Genomic DNA, 19,694 nt, shown 5'->3' with positions numbered 1-19,694 from the left:
ATATGTTTATTTTGTCTTCATTTTTGAAAGACAGACTTGCTAGGTATGGAATTCTGGGTTGACAATTTTTAAAAAAAGATTTACTTATTTGAGAGAGAGAGAGAGAGAGAGAGTGTGTGTGTGTGTGTGTGTGTGTGTGTGCATGAGCAGGGGGAGGAGTAGAGGGATAGGGAAAGAGACCCCCCCCACTGAGCAGGGCGCCTGACATGGGGCTTGATCCCAGGACCCTGAGATCATGACCTGAGCTGAAATGAAGAGTCAGATGCCCCACAGAATGAGCCACCCAGGCACCTGGACAAGTTTTTCTCTTTCAGCTTTTTTACTAGTGTCATTTCAGGGCCTTTCCCCCACTGGTTATGACTGGAAGTCAGTGGTTAATCTAATGTGGTCCTCTGTATACGAAGGGACGTTTTTGTCTTGCAATTTCAAAATTTCTCCCTTGTTTTTCCATGGTGTGACTGTGATGTATGTAAGAGCAGATTTGCTTGTTTTTATTTTACTGCAGGTAAATACTGACTCTATAATTAAGGATTTCCATCAAATTTGATAAGATTTCAGCCATTATTTCTACAAATATTCTGTCTTCCTCCCCATTTCTCCTTTCTTTCTGAAAACACTTCTTTAAGTAGGTAAGAACTTCCAAATGAGTCCACATTTCTCCCAGGCTTGCAGCGAACTACTACCCGAGAGCCCAAGTTTCTCAACATTCACATCAGTGTCTAGAAAGTAGCTTCAGTTGTGCGAATGTCTTGGGTATGGAGTGTTTTGCTGACATCACGGAAAGCTGCCTGTGTGATAATGTCATGCCTGTGCCCATGGGCTCTGACTGTGGTGGGGCTGTGAGTTAGAGCCATTGCATTGGAAAGTGCTTCACCATGACCTGGTCTAGGCTGAAGAGAGCAGGCCTTTTCAAAGAGTAACTCTGCTGCTAGAGCTAGAGAAAACCTGCCATTTTGTAGAAATAAAAAATGGAGACCAGCCCAGTCCCATCGAGTAGAAGGTATGTGCTCTGCAGTATCATGCTCAAGTTACAGTGAACTACAGCAAAACACTGTAAGTGTAAACTACGTAGACATGCTACCGAGGAAGAAATAAAAGCGACTTGCAGAAAAATTGTGCAGGATGGTTGTGTTTGTTCCAGTTTCAAAACTATACAAAATCAAATACGATTTAGCAATGCATTTACTTCGGTAAAAATATAAAGAAAACACAGAGAATAGCAAATAGGACTGATGGACAGGGAGAGGGATGTACACATGACTCCAAAGATGTGGATGATACTGCATTTCTTAGAAAGGTTGGGATGTGAACGGGTTTCTTTTCCTTATTCCTTACATCTTCCATATAATTCATAAGTGTCAGCTTGTAGCTTTTAAATACTAAGATACACGAAAATGTAAAGAACCACTTTGGAAATAAAATTAGACATAGCAAAAATAAAACAGCCAACAGGAAGGGAGGAGAAAAACCGATTGTAAGATGCTTTGTGCCCCGCAGGGGTCTTTGTTGCCAAGACTGTAAAAATCCCAGTGTGACTTTCAGTTTTGAAACCTCCCCACTTCCCTGTTTATGACAAGCTGAGTCCAACTAAGATCACTTTCTGATGGTTCCCAAACCTAAAAGAACAAAATGCAGACCTGTGATTCTTAGCAGATGGCACTTGTTTCCTCCTGGCTGGAGGTTTTCAGCAGTAAATGAAGGTATTGGGCTGTGGTTGTTAGCGGGCTGCATTCTGACTGTGCCAGGCAGCAGGACCTGAGTCTGGCTGACCCACCACCCAGACTGGTGGAGCAAGGTGACCATGACTCCACAGAAAACAGATCAGACCAGGCCTCACACTTGTGGATGGATTTTATTAAAGCAAAGAAGAGGTGGTGAAAATGTATTTGAATTTAGGCCAGGGACCTGCAGGCTATCAAGCCCTGAGCTTGCCAAGTGACAGAGAAAAAGGAGCTTTTCATAAATAAAACATGGGGAAAAGTAAACATTTGAGATATATAACAGCTTTTGAAGAAATTTAGATGGGGCTTTCAGGTTTGGTGCATTTTGCTTGTTTAGTTATAAACACTGATCTACATACTTATGTGTAATATGTATCTTTCTGTAAGAAAAGCACAATGTTTCCACGTATTTATGCTGGGCAGACATCTGAAGTGCACTATTACATGCCTGTAATGACACTGATGCTCACAGAGATGGATTCCACTCCTGTTTTCCTCTTCCTTGTACTTCATCTGATACATTATAAAATCTCCAATGATAGAACACAGGGTGTACCACCCTGCCTTTTCTGTGATGAATGCCAAGGTTTGAGAAATGTTTTACCTGGGAGTGCTCACCAATAGCCCAGATTGTAGCACTGAGCACATTTGTGCCTCTGTGTCATTTATTCAAATCCAGGAAGGTCAGCTGAGGGCCTGCCCAAACTCTGGACAGGACAGACACAAGCCCCAGATTATAGAACATTCCCTGAAATGGATAAGAACTTCCAAATGGTTCTGTATTTCTCCCAGGCTTACAGTGAAACCTTCTTAATATTTATGTTAGTATCTAGAGAAGGAGTTTAAGTCCAATATAAATATTTTTGTAAATAAAGCCAGTTCAGTGAGACCTGAAGGATTTTTGTGGTCCCTTTCACTACACAGAGGATACATCTGCTGCATATGATCTCTAGCCTTTTAGCTTGCTAGAATTAGTTAAGTTGCAATCACTTTGCCGACTACCTGAGTCTTCCAGCAACAGAGCAAACTGAACACACTGGAGGATATGAAAATGCATTTCAATCATCAGATTGGCTAAGCTAAAAAATGATGCTGGGGAAGGAGCAGGATCACAGGTGCTCTCATATGGGCTGGTGAGGTGTGAGTGGTGGTCATCTACTCCAGAATATTCCAGGAGGAGCTACTGAATTTTAAAAATGGGCTTACGTGCATGTTCTCAGAGCACTGAAAATTATGGTGCACAGAAAAGGAAACCATCAACATGATGAAGACAACCTACCAAATTATCCCAGAATCAAAGTGGGATATGCACAAAAGTTTCAACAATTTGAGTTACTGTCATCTTTAATTGACAAAGAAGTGACAGTCCCTCCCTAGATATGATGTTGGGAGATTTGTTTTTTTTTAAGATTTTATTTATTCAGTTGAGAGAGAGACAGAGAGAGACAGAGAGAGAGAGAGTACAAATAGGGGGGGACAGGTAGAAGGGGAGGGAGAAACAGACTTCCCACTGAGCTGGGATCCCAACAAGGGCTGGGTCCCAGGATCTGAAGATCAGACAGAGGCAGATACTTAACCATCCGAGCCCTGACCCCCATTGGGAATTTTTATGAAATGGTACTAATTAGCTTCTTGGATCCTCAGAAGTCCCAGTAAGTTCAAGTGAACCTGAAGTAGGCTTTACTAGGACATTGGATCATGCTGAATGTCAAGCTGGTAAGACCTGTTCTATTACACCAAGGCAGCTGTAGATTCTGATTCTGCCATTTACGAGAAAACAAATGATGCATGGCTCTTCTTGACAGCGAGACAGTTACTGGTATTTGTAGGGGGCAGGAGTAGGAAGTCGCCAGGGCTCCTCTCTCTGCCGATGTTTACATCCCATTACAGCAAGTTTCCTTTAAAATGCACTTCCATGGGCAGACTTGACTAACTCCCTGGTCCCAGTGACTCCAGCTACAGTCACTTGCCCGAATGGCTGGCCACATGTATTTCCACCTGCGCCATTTGTTACATGGAAGTATGGGAATGCTGTGTGGTCACGCTTTGTGGATCATAGTGGGGCTCGTCCTTCTCTGGAGAACACAGAACGCAGAGTGTGAGTTTTCCCAGGGCTGGTGTGGAAATGGATAAATCCGTGCTGTGGCTACATTGCCTCTACCCCTTTTTAAAAATGGGCAATGTGAGCCAGAAAGGGACTGAAACTGGTTCCTAATACAGTTTCACTTAAAAAATTATTTTGAGCAAATGTGTGCTTCACTGTAGCTTCTAGAGGTTCTTGCAGCTTTATTCAACAGCATAAACCCATGGGTCACCCCGAGGTTTCCCACAATGCTAAGTGCTGACTGTCCCTTCAGGTGGTACATAACATCCGAAATGGAAAATAGTATTTAAACTCTTCAAAAATTATTGCTTTAATAAAAATGTACAATTTACTTAACAATTCTGAGCTCTCGCCCTCTCTCTAAACAGACCCAGGAAGATAAGCCATAGTCCACAGCCTGGCCCCTGAATTGTGTCCATTAGTAGACAGCACCCCACAGACACCATCACGGTCACAGCCAAATTGACATCCAATCCTGTTGCCCAGAAATCCTGAAGCACCAGACATTGCCTTACCAACACATTCTCTGATGCCAGGTTCATTCCTCCTGCCTGTTACCATGTTCATGCTCTATGTAACAGCATTCACTCCATACCTGTGCCATAAATATTCAGAAGAAACCCAATATGAGTGGGTAAGAGAAGATGTCCTAGGAAATACTTTCCAAGGGAACATTTTTTAAAGGCGACAGATCCCCCCCCCCCACCCCGAGTTTGGCACGTTTTGGAGAATGAGTTGTTCTCCACATTCTTCATTATCATTTTGAAATCTGAGATGTCATGATGACTCACTGGTCTTTCACTTTAACTCTGCAGCTTCTCATCGTTCTTTTTTAAAAAAAATTATATATTTATTTGAGAGAGAGTGATAGAAAGCACAAGAGGGGGGAGGAGGAGAGAGAGAGAGAGAGAGAGAGAGAGAGAGAATACCTGCAACCAACTCCCTGCTAAGTGCTGGTTAGCCCAGCTAACCCTCAGATCCTGACCTGAGCTGAAATCAGGAGTCAGGCCCTTAACCCACTAAGCCATCCAGGTTGAGTATCAGCCAGCCACAAGTGTCCATGTTTATTTCTTTGTTATGTATCTCCACCCTGCTCAATCTGACCCACTTCTTACGCTGATCAGGGAGCTAGTCAGATCTCCCAATCCGTCCCAGGAACAGCTGACCCCAGAGCCATGCGCCCTGGAGCCGGTGTGAATTCCAACGTGAGTCACCTGGCTTCTGAGCTTCCTAATCAGGCTCTTCTCCGTGAGAGGATATTGCGCTAGCTTGGGGGTGAGAGTCATTCTTAAGAATCATAATTGTGGCTGACGCTGCTCTTCTTTATGCTCAGGCTTATGCTGAGTGTGTGACAGATGATCTATCAGCAACTCCCCGAAAGAAAGAAAACCATGGCTGAGCTCTTCGGCGGGTAGCTCTCAACTGGAGGATCAAACCCAGACTGGCTTGCTCAGAATTTGGAGAAACTGGCTCCACTACCTCCAGAAGCAAATCCTATGCTCATGTTTTGTTGATGTCTGGTTATATATCCCTTCTTAGTTGCAGTTGTGTATGTTTCTTATTTGATTAATTTTATTCTTATGATCACTTTGCCTACTACTTCATGCAGGTACTGGATTTTCACTTTTTTCCCCCTGGGTTTTGATATATAGCCTAGTCCTTTTCTATACTTTCTTTGAAGGGGCTTGAGAATTTACTAGAGACTTCTGTTAGAATTTTTATAATTAATAACCAAGGCACATGCCAATAATTTCTGAGTAAATATGATGCCCATCTTCCATTCTTTATTCATCATTTTCTTAATTACAAATGTGAAGTACTTTCTGTAGTAGGGTTCTAGAATGTGTGTGTTTACTGAGAGAAAAAAAGAGAGACAGAGACAAAGAAAGAGATTTATTTAAAAGAAATTTGCTCTGAAAGCTGGCATGTGTGAATTCTGCAGATTGGTGGCAGACCAAGCCGATGTGGCAATTTGAGTCTGAATCCTGCCTGGAGGCAGAACTCCTTCACACTTGCAGGACCTCAATCTATTCTCTTAAGGCCTTCAACTGATTAGATAAGGCCCACCCACATTATGGAGCATAATCTGCTTTTTTCAAAACTTAAGTGAAAATCACATATAAAAAAATACCTTTGCCGTTACACCCAGACATGTATTTGATCAACTCTCTGGGTCCTCTGGTCTAGACAATTTGTCACATATAATTAACCATCACAATTAACCCTTCTCAATTTAGGACCTGTACACGTCTCTTTAAGTCACGCTTAATCTCCAAAAAACACAGTAACAAGGTTATACTTCTGTCTATCATGACACAACTATCTTACATACAACTTAGAATGCACTAATACATTCCCTAGCAGAGGATACAAAGTCCTTGGAGATGTTCCTTCTTCTCCCTGATAACCTGTAACTTCAATACTATGGTGCAAACTCTATATGTCATATGTTCTCTGATAAGAGACCAAGAGAAGGAAGAAAACAGATGGACCAACACAAAAATACTCATAAGAATTAGAGTCCTGGAATGCCCGGTGGCTGAGTTGGTCATGCATCCAACTCTTGGTTTTGGCCCAGGTCATGATGTCAGGGTCATGGGATTGAGCCCCACATGGGGCTCTGTGCTCAGCATGGAATCCGTTGGAGATTCTCTCTCTCCCTCTGCCTCTGTCCCACCCCCCACTTGCACTCTGAACAAAGAAACGAACAAAATCTTATGAAAAAAAGAATTAAGAGTCCTTATTTCTATAACGGTCACATAGTCATAGCTGGTTTTCTAACTGCTACTTTGGCTGCTCATATTATATTACATTTGCTGTGAACAAGCACCTCAGCTGGTCATGATTCTTTTTCTGGTGGAGGGACCCAACCCTTCATTCCTGAGTTTTCTGGACTACCAGTAGACCTGCCTGAACTGGGCAGTTGTCGTTTTTCATGGACTTTCATCCCAGGGCTTAGTGGTTCTAAGGAATATCTCGTACTGCAGACATGCCTTCCATTTCCTCCACGGTGGATTAACAGTCTCATCTTTCTGCATAGTCAGGATCATTAAACACCTTACCTCTCATCTTTATGTGTTTATTCAAAGGCATGAGAAGCCCAAGGTAGCTGAGTAGCCGTCTTAAGTTCCACTTTAATGGAACCACAGTATGTCTCCTGGTGGTAGCATTCTTCCCTTTGAATGAGGGTGTCTAGATCTGCAGGGCATGAGGTCACAGAAACAAGGAGCAAAGATTTGCTAGTGACATCACTAGGGTAATACAGGTGTCCCTCCACTTCTAGCCCTAGCTTCCTGGACCTGTGAATCCTGACTATGGGAGAAAGAACATCACATACGAACACACTGATTCAGAGCATACCCAGCCTCCTAAAGAACGTTGCCCCAGGGCGAATTTTGCCTGCAAGTGATTGCCACCCAGCCAGCTCTGTAACTGAGTCTTCAAAAGGCCATTCTGTTGTTCTAGCAAGCCAGGTGCTTCGGATGGTGGCAAGCATGGAATGATCATGAATTCTACCGTCATGGGTTCATTACTGCCCTTCATCTGCTATGAAACACATTCCTTGACCAGGGGCAACACGGTGTGGGACACCATGCCAATGGGTAAAGCATTCCATTAAGTCCAAGGATAGTAGATTTAGCGAAGGCACTGTTTGCAGGGAAGGAAACTACGTATCCAGAGCAGGTGTCTATTACTGACATGGAACTGAGATTTGTGTGTTCTGGTGAGGTTCAGGGGTCCATGGTGTCCGCTGGGCCCTGGACCCCAGCTCCTGGCCACCTTTCAGATTCCTCAATACATGTGTTACTATCTGAAAGAAAAGGACACCTCACCTTTCTGTTTTCATTCCTTCTTTTACTTCTTTCTTCCTACCTGGCCTGGTTCCACAAATCATCAGCCTTGGGATTTCTGTGCTTTCAGTCTATAAATCACAAGCACCCCTTCCCTCCCCCATGGTGGGGGCTAGCCAGAGCGTCACTGTACCCTCAATTTTGCATGGAAAGAGTGGAAGTCCATGAAGAGTCAAAGATTTACACACAGACACTGCAGGACAGCCAGGAACTCTGCATTAGAACTACTTAACAGATACTGTTTTCTTCCCTGGTCCATCACTGCCTCACTAAGATTACATGTATGTCACATGTGGGCAGAAGGCTCCTGGAAGTGGGTAGCCAGGAGCTGAGGTGGGGTGCTATCCCAGGCGAGGGGGGCAGGGAGCCCAAGGGAAGCAGTGCTAAGCGTTCTCACTGCCCTTGATCTTCCCTGTCACTACCCTGGGCCATGGTAGGACTCTGTGGCCACATCATGTGGTCTCCAGGGCTCTCCCAGTGGGACCAGTTGAGAAGCCAGGATCCCAGAAGACAGATCCCCAGCGGTCCCGTAAACTGTTGGCCACACAGAGGGGGGGGCAGGTAAGCCCAGTGATGGGACAGGCAGAGCCCGCACAGAAGCAGCAGAACATGTCAGTGACTCCTCTGGACTGAAGTGAACCTTCAAGAAACAGGCATTGAATGGAAAACACCACCCTTGTATCAGGACACCCAGCAAACGTAGGTCACTTTCAATGCATAGTGTTCTCAAAAACACAAACTTGAAAGGCTTCGAGGCACAAGAATGGAACGAGAAAATTACATCTTTTAATATTTCCACAATATTTGAAATGGGTTTGTAGATTGAAAATAAGTAGTCAAAGTATTTTTATAGTTGTATATTTATCTGTAGGTTTTCTTATTATTCATGTTACTTTTTTGTTAACACAGCGCGAAGCTGAACACATGAATGCTTGCATCCAGCTTTCTCCCGCCTCCAATGTTAACCTGATTTACCCCGAAAATCTATGAGTATGATCAGTTTCACGGGTGAATTAAAGTATAATAATTATCAACCACTAAAATTTCAGTAGATTTTTATTAACAATAGATAAGCTAATCTGGGGAAAAGTCTATCTTTTCAATACTGTTTCCATCCATTAATATGTATGGAACATTTTATGAGTGAGAAATTTTCTAAAAATCATGTTTTAGAAAGTTTTTAATAGTATTATGACAATAAAGGTGCACAAACACACAGACCAGTGAAACAAAACAGAAATCCCAAAGTCAAACCCTAATCTGTATCCTGTCATCTTTACATACTCAATGCTAATATGTATCTGACCTGTCCCTTACACTTTGTATTTCGTTTCACGGCTTGTTTGCATTATCTGTCCATTGGTACTGCTCTCCCACTGCTGCAGTGCTAACCACACAATGCTGCTATCTTTTGGCCACTGTCACCCCGATATGCTTCTATCAGCCTTTGGCGTCAAAACAGGAAAAGGAAAACGGATACATCTCTTCCAGGATATTTAAAGATATATTTAGATTTCCTCAAGAAACAGTGAAAAACTTTAAAAACAAGATATGAAACCCTTATTCTGAATCCCCATTCAACTGACGGACTCAGATTCCAGTTTCAGTGGCTGAATGCAAACACAGTAGGATAATCTCGACTCTGTTAATAGGATGAAGGAAAACCACATGTTCAACTCATCAACTGATGCAGAAAAAGCACCTGACAGAATCCAAACCTGTCATGGTATAAACACACAACACATTAGGACGAGGGGGAACTTCCTCAACCCGATAAAGGGCACTTATGGAAAACACGCAGCTAATATCATAGTCAGTGAACGTAGCCTGAAAAGCTTCCCCCTCTCGCCACTCCTAGTCAACACTGTGGGAGGTTCCAGCCGGGACATTCAGGCAAGAGAAATAAAAATAAAAGACATCCAAAATGGAAAGGAAAAGGTAACACTATCTCTACTCATAGATTACAGGAGCTTACATACAGAATATTCCATGATACAAGATCGAAACACAAAATCCAGGGGTGCCTGGCTGGCTCAGTTGGCAGAATCCAACTGTTGTGAGTTTGAGACCCATGCTGGGTATAGTGAATACATTAAAAATAAAAAATACATTAAAAATTAAAAAAAAACCCAATAAAATAAAAAACCTTATGAAATCAGTTGTATTTCTATAAACTAGCAGTTAACAATCCCTAAAACAAGTCAATTTATAACAGCATCAAAAAGAATAAAATACTTAGGAATAAATTTAACCAAAGAGATATCAGACCTGATAGTGAAAAAAACAAAACACTACTGAAAGAAACTAAAGAAGATCTAAATAAATGAAAATATTTCTGTGTTCATGGATTCAAGGACTTATTATCATTAAGATGGAAATACCTCCTAAAGCAATCTACAGATTTAATACAATCCTGATTCAGTACAATCCCTATCCAAATTTCAATGGCACTTTCTTTTTTTACAGAACTGGAAAAGCTGATCCTAAACTTCAAAAGTAATCTTCAGAGACTGCAAATAACCAAAAACAATCTCAAAGTTGGAGAACTCACATGCCTTGATTTCAAAATTTACTATAATGCAAAGGAACTGAGATGCTGTGATACTGGCAAAAGGCTAGACATACAGACAACGGAACATACAGGAGAGTCCTGAAAGCTAGAGAGCTCATCTCTCTACGGCCAAAAGATCAGGACCACCCAATGGAAGACAACAGTTCCTTCAGCAGATGGTCCAGGGACAACTGGAAACCACATGCAGAAGAACGAAACTGGACACACACAAAAATTAAGTCCAAATGGATCAGATGGGGCGCCTGTGGTGCTCAGTCGGTTACACGTCTGCCTTTGGCTCAGGTCATGATCCCAGGGTTCTGGGATCAAGCCCTGCATTGGGCTCCCAGCTTGTGGGAAGTCGGCTTCTGCCTCTCCCTCTGGGCTCTCTTTCTCTTTGTCTCAAATAAATAAATTCTATAAAAACAAAAACAAACAAAAAACCAAGATGGATCAGGGCCCTACAACAAAGCTAGAACTACATGTATGTATATCTTCATACTCTGGATTTGACAACAAATTTCTCAGCTAGGAGACCAGAAGCACAAGCAACAAAAAACCAGACAAACTGGCCTTCATCAAAATTAAAGACTTCAGCGCATCAAAGGACAAAATTAAAGAAATGACAAGACAACCTATAGAACTGTGGGGAAAATACTTGCAAGTCATGTATCTGGTAAGGGTCTTGTACCCAGAAAATAGAAAGAACTCTTATAACTTCACAATAAAAAGACAACCCAATTTGAAAATGGGCGAAGACTTCTGAAGTCTCTTCCCCAAATACACAAACAGCCAACAAAAACAAGAAAAGAGGCTCAACATCATCGGTCTTCTGGGAAATGCAAATCAAAACCATGTGTTCACACCTACCGGTGTGGCAAAATCGAAAACAACAACTCAGTGTCGGTGAGGCTGTGGGGAAACTGGCACCCTGCCCCGCTGCTGGCGGGGCAGGGGGTGTAAAATGGTGCAGTCACTGGGGAAAACTGTCTGGCAGGTGCTCAGTAAGTTAAGCATAGAATTACCATTTGATCCAGCAACCATACGGACAAGAATACACACAAAGGAATGAAAACAGAGATTCAAACAAGTACTTGTACACAAGCTCACGGCTGCCCTCCCAGCAGTCAGAGAGCAGCAGCGATCCACCCCCATCAGCACAGGAGCCATGCAGCACGTCTACACAATGGACTACGACTCGGTGCTACGAGGGAATGAAGGAGTGGTGCATGCTGCAAACCAGAGGAACTACGGAAACAGGGAAGTGGAGGAAGCCAGACACAAAAGGTCATAGATGGTATGATCCTGTTTATCAGAAATCTCCAGAATGGGTGAATCCATAGAGACAGAAAGCGGACTGGTGGTTGCTAGGGGCTATGGGCAGGGGGAAATGGGGAGTGTACTTAGTGGCAGGGGCCTACTGGGAGAAAACTAGACAGCTGATGGTCAGGTAACACGTTGCCTATGCCAAACGCCAGAACTGTACTCTCTAAAACAGCTAATTTTATCTTGTGTGAGCTTCACCTCAGTGAATGAGAAATCTCAGCAGTAATGCTTTCTAAAAAAAGAGTATATTGCTTTTCCTGTTAAGGAGCTGTTTTGAGGCACCTGGGTGGCTTGGTTGGTTAAGCATCTGCCTTCAGCTCAGGTCATGATCTTGGGGTCCTTGAACTGAGCCCCACATTGGGCTCCCTGCTTCACCCTCCCCCTCTGACCCTCCCCACGGCTTGTGCTTTCTTTTGTTCTCAAATAAAGTAAATAAAAGTCTTTAAACAAAAAAACTGTATGCTTATAAGTCAATTACATCTCAATACAGTAGATATTAAAAAGCTGAGTCTTAATTATTGCTTAAAGACGAGGGTGGGCACCTAATGCTCATCTGCTTCCTGGGTATGTTAGAGCCTGTTATGCAAGGAGGGCAGGCATTAGACATGAGAAGTGCACATAAACAAACCACCCCTGTCCGAGTACTGCAATGCTCGGTGAGAATGGTGGCTTACCAGTTGTGGGAGAGGACAGAGAGCCCCAGTTTTCATATATAGCTCTTCCATGACGATGAAACGTCGGGTGACCCGAGCCTTGCGAGGATTCTTTAAAAGGAAGAAGAAAAGACATTTTAAATCTCAGTAACTCCAAATGCAAAATCTGTTAGATGCTTCCTAGCACTCCACCTGACAAAATCTATTCATCTGAATAAACCAATAGACAGTCTGGGTGAGTTTCAAGTTCAAGGTTTTATACCCTGTTATTTTCAGACAACAGTGCTGTCTTTTCTCATGTTTTCCAGTTCATTCAATCCATGAGGTGATTGCACACATGCACGCACACACGCAATTTAGTGCTCTGAAAATGCTGAAACACAAATAAAACTCCCCAAACCCAGAATGACTGAGATAGCCCAAGGAAAATTTCTGGGGAGATGGGCACATTTTAAGTCACAACGGGGCCATGATACCTGGATTATCCACTGGTCAAAATGTATGGCCAGGATTTGTTCACTTCAACATCTACCAGGTTTGCCTAAAACAGAGCTACAATGATGATGGCAATCATCACAGATGGGGCAGGAGTTTGACAGAGGCTCTGATGACACAAGAAGGGCAGAATGTTGATAAAAGGTTGGGAGAAGGGCACGAGGCTTTTTATACTACTGTATTTCCTTTGAATATGCCCGAGATTTTCCATAATAAAAAGTTGAACAGACAAACCCTGTTCTCCTTCATCTACCAAATAGCAGATAAAATCCTTCCTAACCACCAGTTCAAATAAAACTCAACCATGACCTCATCCAGGCACGTCTGAGGCTGTGTCGGAGGGCTACTTCAGACAACACAGAACCTTCCTGCACCCCACTGATGGCAGGTCACTTATAATAAGCCACCCACCCTGGGGAATTTGTAGGTGCTTCAGGCGTGCAAGGTTGAAAAAATACTGAGATCCTTGGGTAGAACTGGGAATATCTTCCTGTGCAAAGGTTTCTTGCCTCTAAGATTCTAACAAGGGATATGCCAGAACCCACGGCTATAACACTCAGAGCATGCGGAATACACACCACCGAGTTGGCTCAACCACATTCACTCCACTCTTGATTCAGACCCGAACGCCATGAGTTTGCTGGGAGTCACGGGGGAGGACATGGGCGACCTTTCCAAAACGAAGTATTTTTATTACGACTTAAAAAATACTCAATGTAGGAATCTTGGGAAATGAGAAAGTGCACAAAATTTTTAACAGATCAGGTAGCTACAAGACCCACTGATAGTGACTGTCCTTATAAACTCTGTTCAAATCAGAATTTTACTGCCATAGTGTTAGAACCTGAGTTTAAAAAAATTATTTTAATTAATAATTACTGAAAACGTGATTTTGATGGAGATACACTACTCTGCTGTGGATACATCATATCGTAACTATTTCACCAGTGCTGGGTGTAGGTGGTTTCCCTTCTCTTGCTTTTACACATCACACTGTGACCATTTCTGAATCTCTAAACCACGTCTGATACTCTTCTGAAGACAGCACCCCAGATACAGGTATAAACACTAGTGCGTTCTGGCGTTATTTCTGTAAACTGGGGAGTACACTCCTGCTCCCCAACATGCATGCTACCCTCCTCTTCTAGAAAGCTGTCCGCATTATCTTCCCCCAAAGCTGCCGTAAGTAATTATGGCGACGATGAGGCAATTATAGTCAGGCCTGCCTCTCCAACATGGAGTGTGTTTAATAAGCAGGAATGCCCTCATTTCATATCCAAAAGTGATCCGCAGGCAAATTTTCATGACAATTTATCATTTCATATATAATTTAGCTGGTTAGCAAGCACAAAGAACTGTATAATTTTCAAAAGAATCATACCTTTTGATCTTCCATCTCTTATTCCTTCACCAGGTACCCCAGGTCGGCCATGTCATTATGCTTAAATAACTTACTGTCACTCCGTGATGCCTGCAATCCTTTCTGGATGGCAAAGCAGGCAGCTCTGTCTCTGCAAGGAAGAAAGACCCACCAAATTGGGGTTTTAAAAGGTCTTGTCAACATTCTCAGAAAAGGAATGCTTGCTTTCTGTAGCTGCTCAACAAACACGCACTTGTTAACACGCAGATCAGTAAGACCATCTAACGGCTTACACGCCACTGTTTGTGCCTCACTCTGCACGTCTTTTTCAGAGCGACCACACTCACTCCTCTGCACGGAGCACACCCCTGCCTCATTTTACTCTCTCAGAAGTCAGCGTGCACATCTGTTCACTCACAGCAATTTTTTCTTTCTAAGAAACACACACGACGCTGGTGATCTCACCTTCGGTGGCATCTCGGTTTTGACCGGAACAGACTCTGCTCTTATTTTGCCATGAGAAGTGATACCAACTGCTGACTGGTTTTGCGGCTGAAACTCCAGTAAGATCTTCTAAACTGAGTTAGTTACGGAGGGAGGGTGTCTCTGACATTAAGCGGCATTATTTTAAAGTATATGCAAGGCTTCTGCCACGAAGATGGAATAGTCCTATTTTCCCTGTTTTTCTAAGTACAAGCCCAAACCCCAGACACTACATATAAAACAAACATAAAAAGACTCTGAAGAGTGCAGAAAAATGACAGGCCAGCTGAAGACCTATGAAATGACGTCTCATGGGCTTCCCTGACTTGGAGCTGACAAAGCTGACCAACTCCAAGTGCCAAGGGGCATGGGTAAAAAAGCTCACAGAAGCTTGCCCTCTGTGGCCAAAGGGACAGGAAAGGGGCAGCTCAGCAAGCAGAAATGACTCGACTGCAGCCAAACCACAGAAAAACCTGGGCTTATCCACACCAGCGAGGGCTGAGGGGCCCAGATTCGGACCTCTGCAAAGCTAAGAGGTACACCAACAGCCGCCCAAGTGGCCTCAGAGAAGGGAGCCAGGACTGGACCCCGCAAGCCACTAACAAGGGTCCTCACAGTGGCATCAGTGAAGACCATATGGAGAGCCCCAGCCTGTGTTCCCCTGCAGGGAGGGACAGCCTCCTCTTCTTGGCTTGAGCTGTGCCAGAGGAGGCTCAGGGGAGAGTACGACTCTCATTAACACTGACGGAAATGAAAACACCCCACCCGGGTGTCAGTGGAGGTGGAAGGGGGACCCTGGCCTTGTACCTCCACCTGGTAGTAATGAGGCAGTAGTGAATGCCCCCCACCCCTAATGGAAGAGTGACAGAGAAAGCCGACTAAAACCCAAGGTTTAAATAAAGCATAAACTCTGGTAGCAGAATATGAAAATGTCCCGATTTCAAATACCACTTGTCATATCAAGAATCAAAAGATATCAAAGAGAATGAAAGAAAATAATCAACACATACCAATGTTGAGTTGAGAGATGTCCGGATTATCTGAGAGTCATTTTAGAGCAGTGATGATAAAAATACTTCAGTGAGCACTTATAAACATGCTTGGAACAAGGGAAAAACAGAAAGCCCCAGGAAAGAAATAGAAGACAAAGAATCCCATGGGGAAGCTAGAACTGAAAAATACATTGGCCAAAAGGAAAAAAAAAAAAAAAAGAAAGAAAAAAAGAAAAAGTACAGTGGATGGGCTCAGCAGCAGGCTGGGCGGGATGGAGTAAAGAATGGGAGAAGTGACAGACCTAACAGAAGCTAGGCAATGGAAACCAGAGAAAACCACATGACAATCAAAGAACAGAGCCTTAGGGACCTGTGGAACTACAACGAAAGCTGCCACACTGGCCTCAGTGGAGTGCTGGAAGACGGAGAGATAGCGGGGCTGAAAAGTACTCGAAGAAATAAGGATGGAAGATGCTTCCAATTTGGTAAGAGGCTGAGCGAAATTCATACAAGTAAACCCAAACAAAAAAACGCCAAAATTATAGTAAAGCTTCTGAAAACTAATGATGATGAGGAAATCTTGAAAGCAGCCCTAAAATGACACCTTACACAGAAGAGAAAAATAATTTGAGAGACCAATCAGAAACCATGGAGATCAGGAAAAAGTGTTATATCCCAAATACTTGGAAGAAGAGAACTCTCAAACAAGAATTCTGTAACAAGCAGAAAGATCCTTTAAGGACAGGGGAAACGAAGGCAAATGAAGGAAAACCAAGAGAAGATGACCCCAGCAGACCTGGGGAAAGGAATGGCTAAAGGAAGCTCTCCACATAGAAAAAAATAAGTATAGAAAACAAAAGAATCTCAGATTATCAGAGAGGAAGAAAGAACACAGTAAGTAAAATCATGAACAAACACACTAGGCTTTTCTTACCTTCCCAAGCTTTCTAAATTACTTTGGATGATTTAAGTAAAAATTGTGACACTGCCTGATGTGGTTTTCAATGTATGTGCAAGAAGTACTGAAAACAATTATAAACAAGGAGAGTAGAGAAGTGTAAGGAAGGTAAAGGTTTCTCTACCTGAAATGGTAAAATGATGAGATCAGCAGAAGGTGATAACTTACGTGTATACGTAATGTCATACTGAAAGCAATGACTAAAAACAAAAACAGAATTATGCAATGAGAAACACTCAAAAACAGCATGGATAAGTAAAAATAGAATCCCAAAACATGTTCACTTAACCCCCAAAAAGGCAGGAAAAAGAAAACAGAAAAACAAGAGATAACAAATATGAAACAAAAAATAAAGGGTCCTCACATGTCCAGTAATTACTTTAAATGTAAATGGCCAAAATACACAATTTAAAGACAAAGACTGGCAGAATGGATCAAACAATATCCTGCCTATGAGAAAATATACAACAAGGTATATAATAACATGGCAGGGGCTGTGTGTATGATATACACAGAAAATACAGCATGCAAACATTCATCAGGAGAAAGCAGAATACCAACGCTGTTATCTGATGAAGTAGACTTTGGAGCAAAGAAAAATTACCAGAGACAGAGAAGAACATTATACAGTGATAACTAGGATCAATTAACCAAGAAAATATGCACCAAACGACAGAGCTACAAAAGGCTGAGAAGAAAAACTGAGGTAAGAGAAAGGAACACAGACAAATCACAACTACAGTAACTGTAGAACTACCAGATGGAAAATCAGCAAGGCCAGACCAGACCTCAACACCATCATAAACTAAGAAGATCTAAGTGTCACCTATGAAACACATCCCTGAGCAATGGCCAAATACTCTTCTTTAATTGACCAGGGAACATATTCTCACACAGACTACATCATGAGCCATGACACAAACTGCAACAAATTTAAAATCTCCCAACACTTGGAAATTAAACACACTTCTAAATAATTTGTGGGTCAAAGAGAGTCTAAACGAAAATAAAATATACCAAACTAAATGAAAATAAACAGACCAAGATGTGTGGGACAAGGCTAGAGGAGCACGTAAGTAGTGCACAGCACTAACACATTAGAAAAAAGGGAAAGTCTCAAATCAATAATCAAAATTCCCAACTAAAGAATCTAGAAAAAGAAAAGCAAAAAGAAGCCAAAAAAGAGCAGAAGGCAGGAAACAATAGCAGAAAGTGATAGAATAAAAAGGAAATATTAAAAAGAACACAACCTAAGTTTGACAACTGAGAAGAACGAATTCCTGGAAAAAACATAAACCATCCTAATTCATCAATATGACACTGACAATCTGACCGGCCTTCTAAGTACTAAGGAAATTGAATTCAGAATTAAAATTCTTTCAAAAAATAAATCTCCAGGCCTGGTTGGCTTTACTGGAGAAAACTACCAAACATTTAAGGAGCTAACATTAATTTTATACTATTTCTTCAGAAAACACAAGAAGGAATCCCAGGGGATTTTATGGACTAGTCGCCTGATGTCAAGACCAAAGTCCAAAAAATGCAAACATCATTAGCCATCAGGGGAATATAAATTAAAATTACAATAAAATCTCTCTATACGCTTATCAGAATGGCTAAAATTAAAAAAAAAATGACAATACCAACTGCTTCTGAGATGTTGAGAAACTATATTACTTAAATTCTATTTATGGGAATGCAAAATGGTACTGCTGCTCTGGAAAACAGGCAATTTCTTAAACAACTACACAATGCTATGTAACCCAGCAGCTGCACCCCTTGGCCTGTGCATAAATGCTCACAGCAGCCTTCTTTGTTCTAGCCCCAGTCAGGAAAGAGCTCAGACATCCTCTGTCGGTGAGTGGTTCAACCAACTGTATTGCTTCCGGACCATGAAGTACGACTCAGTAATCACAAGGAATGAATTCGCGATCCATACAACACAGGCGTACCTGCAGAGAATTAATGCCGAGGGAAAAAGCGACTCCCCAAACACTATTTAGTGTACGACCATACTTGTATTAATAATCTTGAAATGACAACATTACAAAAAGGGAGACTTGAGGTGGCTGCCAGGGGATAAGGAGTGGGCAGGGTGGGAGGACCGCGGGTACGGCAACGTGAGGGATCCTCGCGGCGACGGAAATGTTCTGGATCTTGACTTCATCCATGTCCATATCCCAGCTATGAAGCAAGCACTGGTGGAGACAGGGCAAAGGGCCCACAGAATCTCCGTACTATTTGTTGTGAACAGGGACAGACCTAGCACATGAGCAAGCACTCCACCGAGATTACTGCTGGCAAAGCTCTCCCACTATTTACTGAAAGTCAGAGACTAAGCCCTGCGCATAACTGTCCAGGCCTAATCAATTCATCCAATAATTTACTAACCACCAGCATCACCTCTAGGGCTCCCACCTCCGGATGAGTTCTGGGAGGAATGTTTAAAGTGATGTGTCAGAGCACAGCAAGCAGGAGCGAGCGCAGCCTAGGCCTCCCGGCTGGTACCACAGAAAACACAATCCCACACTCGGGACCTGATGAGGATGCACACGAGCTCTGCACAGCCGTATGCTGACGCTCGGGCTGCTGGGGGCTAGAGGGGCAGGATGTGCTGCATACCTCCAGCCCTGGACCCACGAAGCTCAATGGGGCCAATGCTATGGCGTGTGACCAAGCTTGCCATGCCAGCAGGAGCCCACCGGGGAGAAGCGAGAGGCTGGTGTGGGGGCCATGGGAAGCTGGGCTCTGAGCCTTGGCACTCGGACCCCTCTTCTAAGTGCCAGTCTCTGTCCATTTATCGACCGAGCTGGTTTTCTGAGCACAACTGAGAGGAAATGCATTCCTAGGCAATGAACTAGTAAGAACCGACGGAAGTGCCGCAGAAGCAGAGCCCAGCGAGCGTGAGGCGGGACGAGCAGGGGACAGGGGCCGTGTGCATGTGTGCACCCATGCACATGTGGGAGGCCTGACAGGCAGGGCCTGTCACAACAGGCAGTGTGAGCAGCACCTGTGTGATCTTGGGTTCCCAAGGAGACCAAACCTCTCTGGCTGTGAGACTTTCCCCACATGTGGCAGGGGTCTCAGCTTGGTCCACGAGGTAAGGGAGGGTGGCCCAGTAGAAGCACTACCGTGTGGGGTGAGCAGCACAAGCCAGCATCAGGAGGGGGGGAAGACTATTCTAGGCCCAGGGACTGGTG

General features: G+C 43.2%; 1 protein-coding gene across 1 annotated transcript in view; it reads right to left on the bottom strand.

Annotated features, from left to right (window-relative positions):
- LOC131838509 (serine palmitoyltransferase 1-like) overlaps nucleotides 1-19,694 on the bottom strand; it is a 49,343-nt gene that overhangs the window by 6,325 nt on the left and 23,324 nt on the right. Inside the window, 2 exon segments of the mRNA XM_059184748.1 lie at nucleotides 12,228-12,317; nucleotides 14,083-14,212. Coding sequence (XP_059040731.1) covers nucleotides 12,228-12,317; nucleotides 14,083-14,212 — 220 coding nt within the window.

This window comes from Mustela lutreola, chromosome 8 (genome assembly GCF_030435805.1).
Source record: "Mustela lutreola isolate mMusLut2 chromosome 8, mMusLut2.pri, whole genome shotgun sequence".
NCBI classification, from domain to species: Eukaryota; Metazoa; Chordata; class Mammalia; order Carnivora; family Mustelidae; genus Mustela; species Mustela lutreola.
This window is presented reverse-complemented; position numbering and strand designations above follow the sequence as displayed.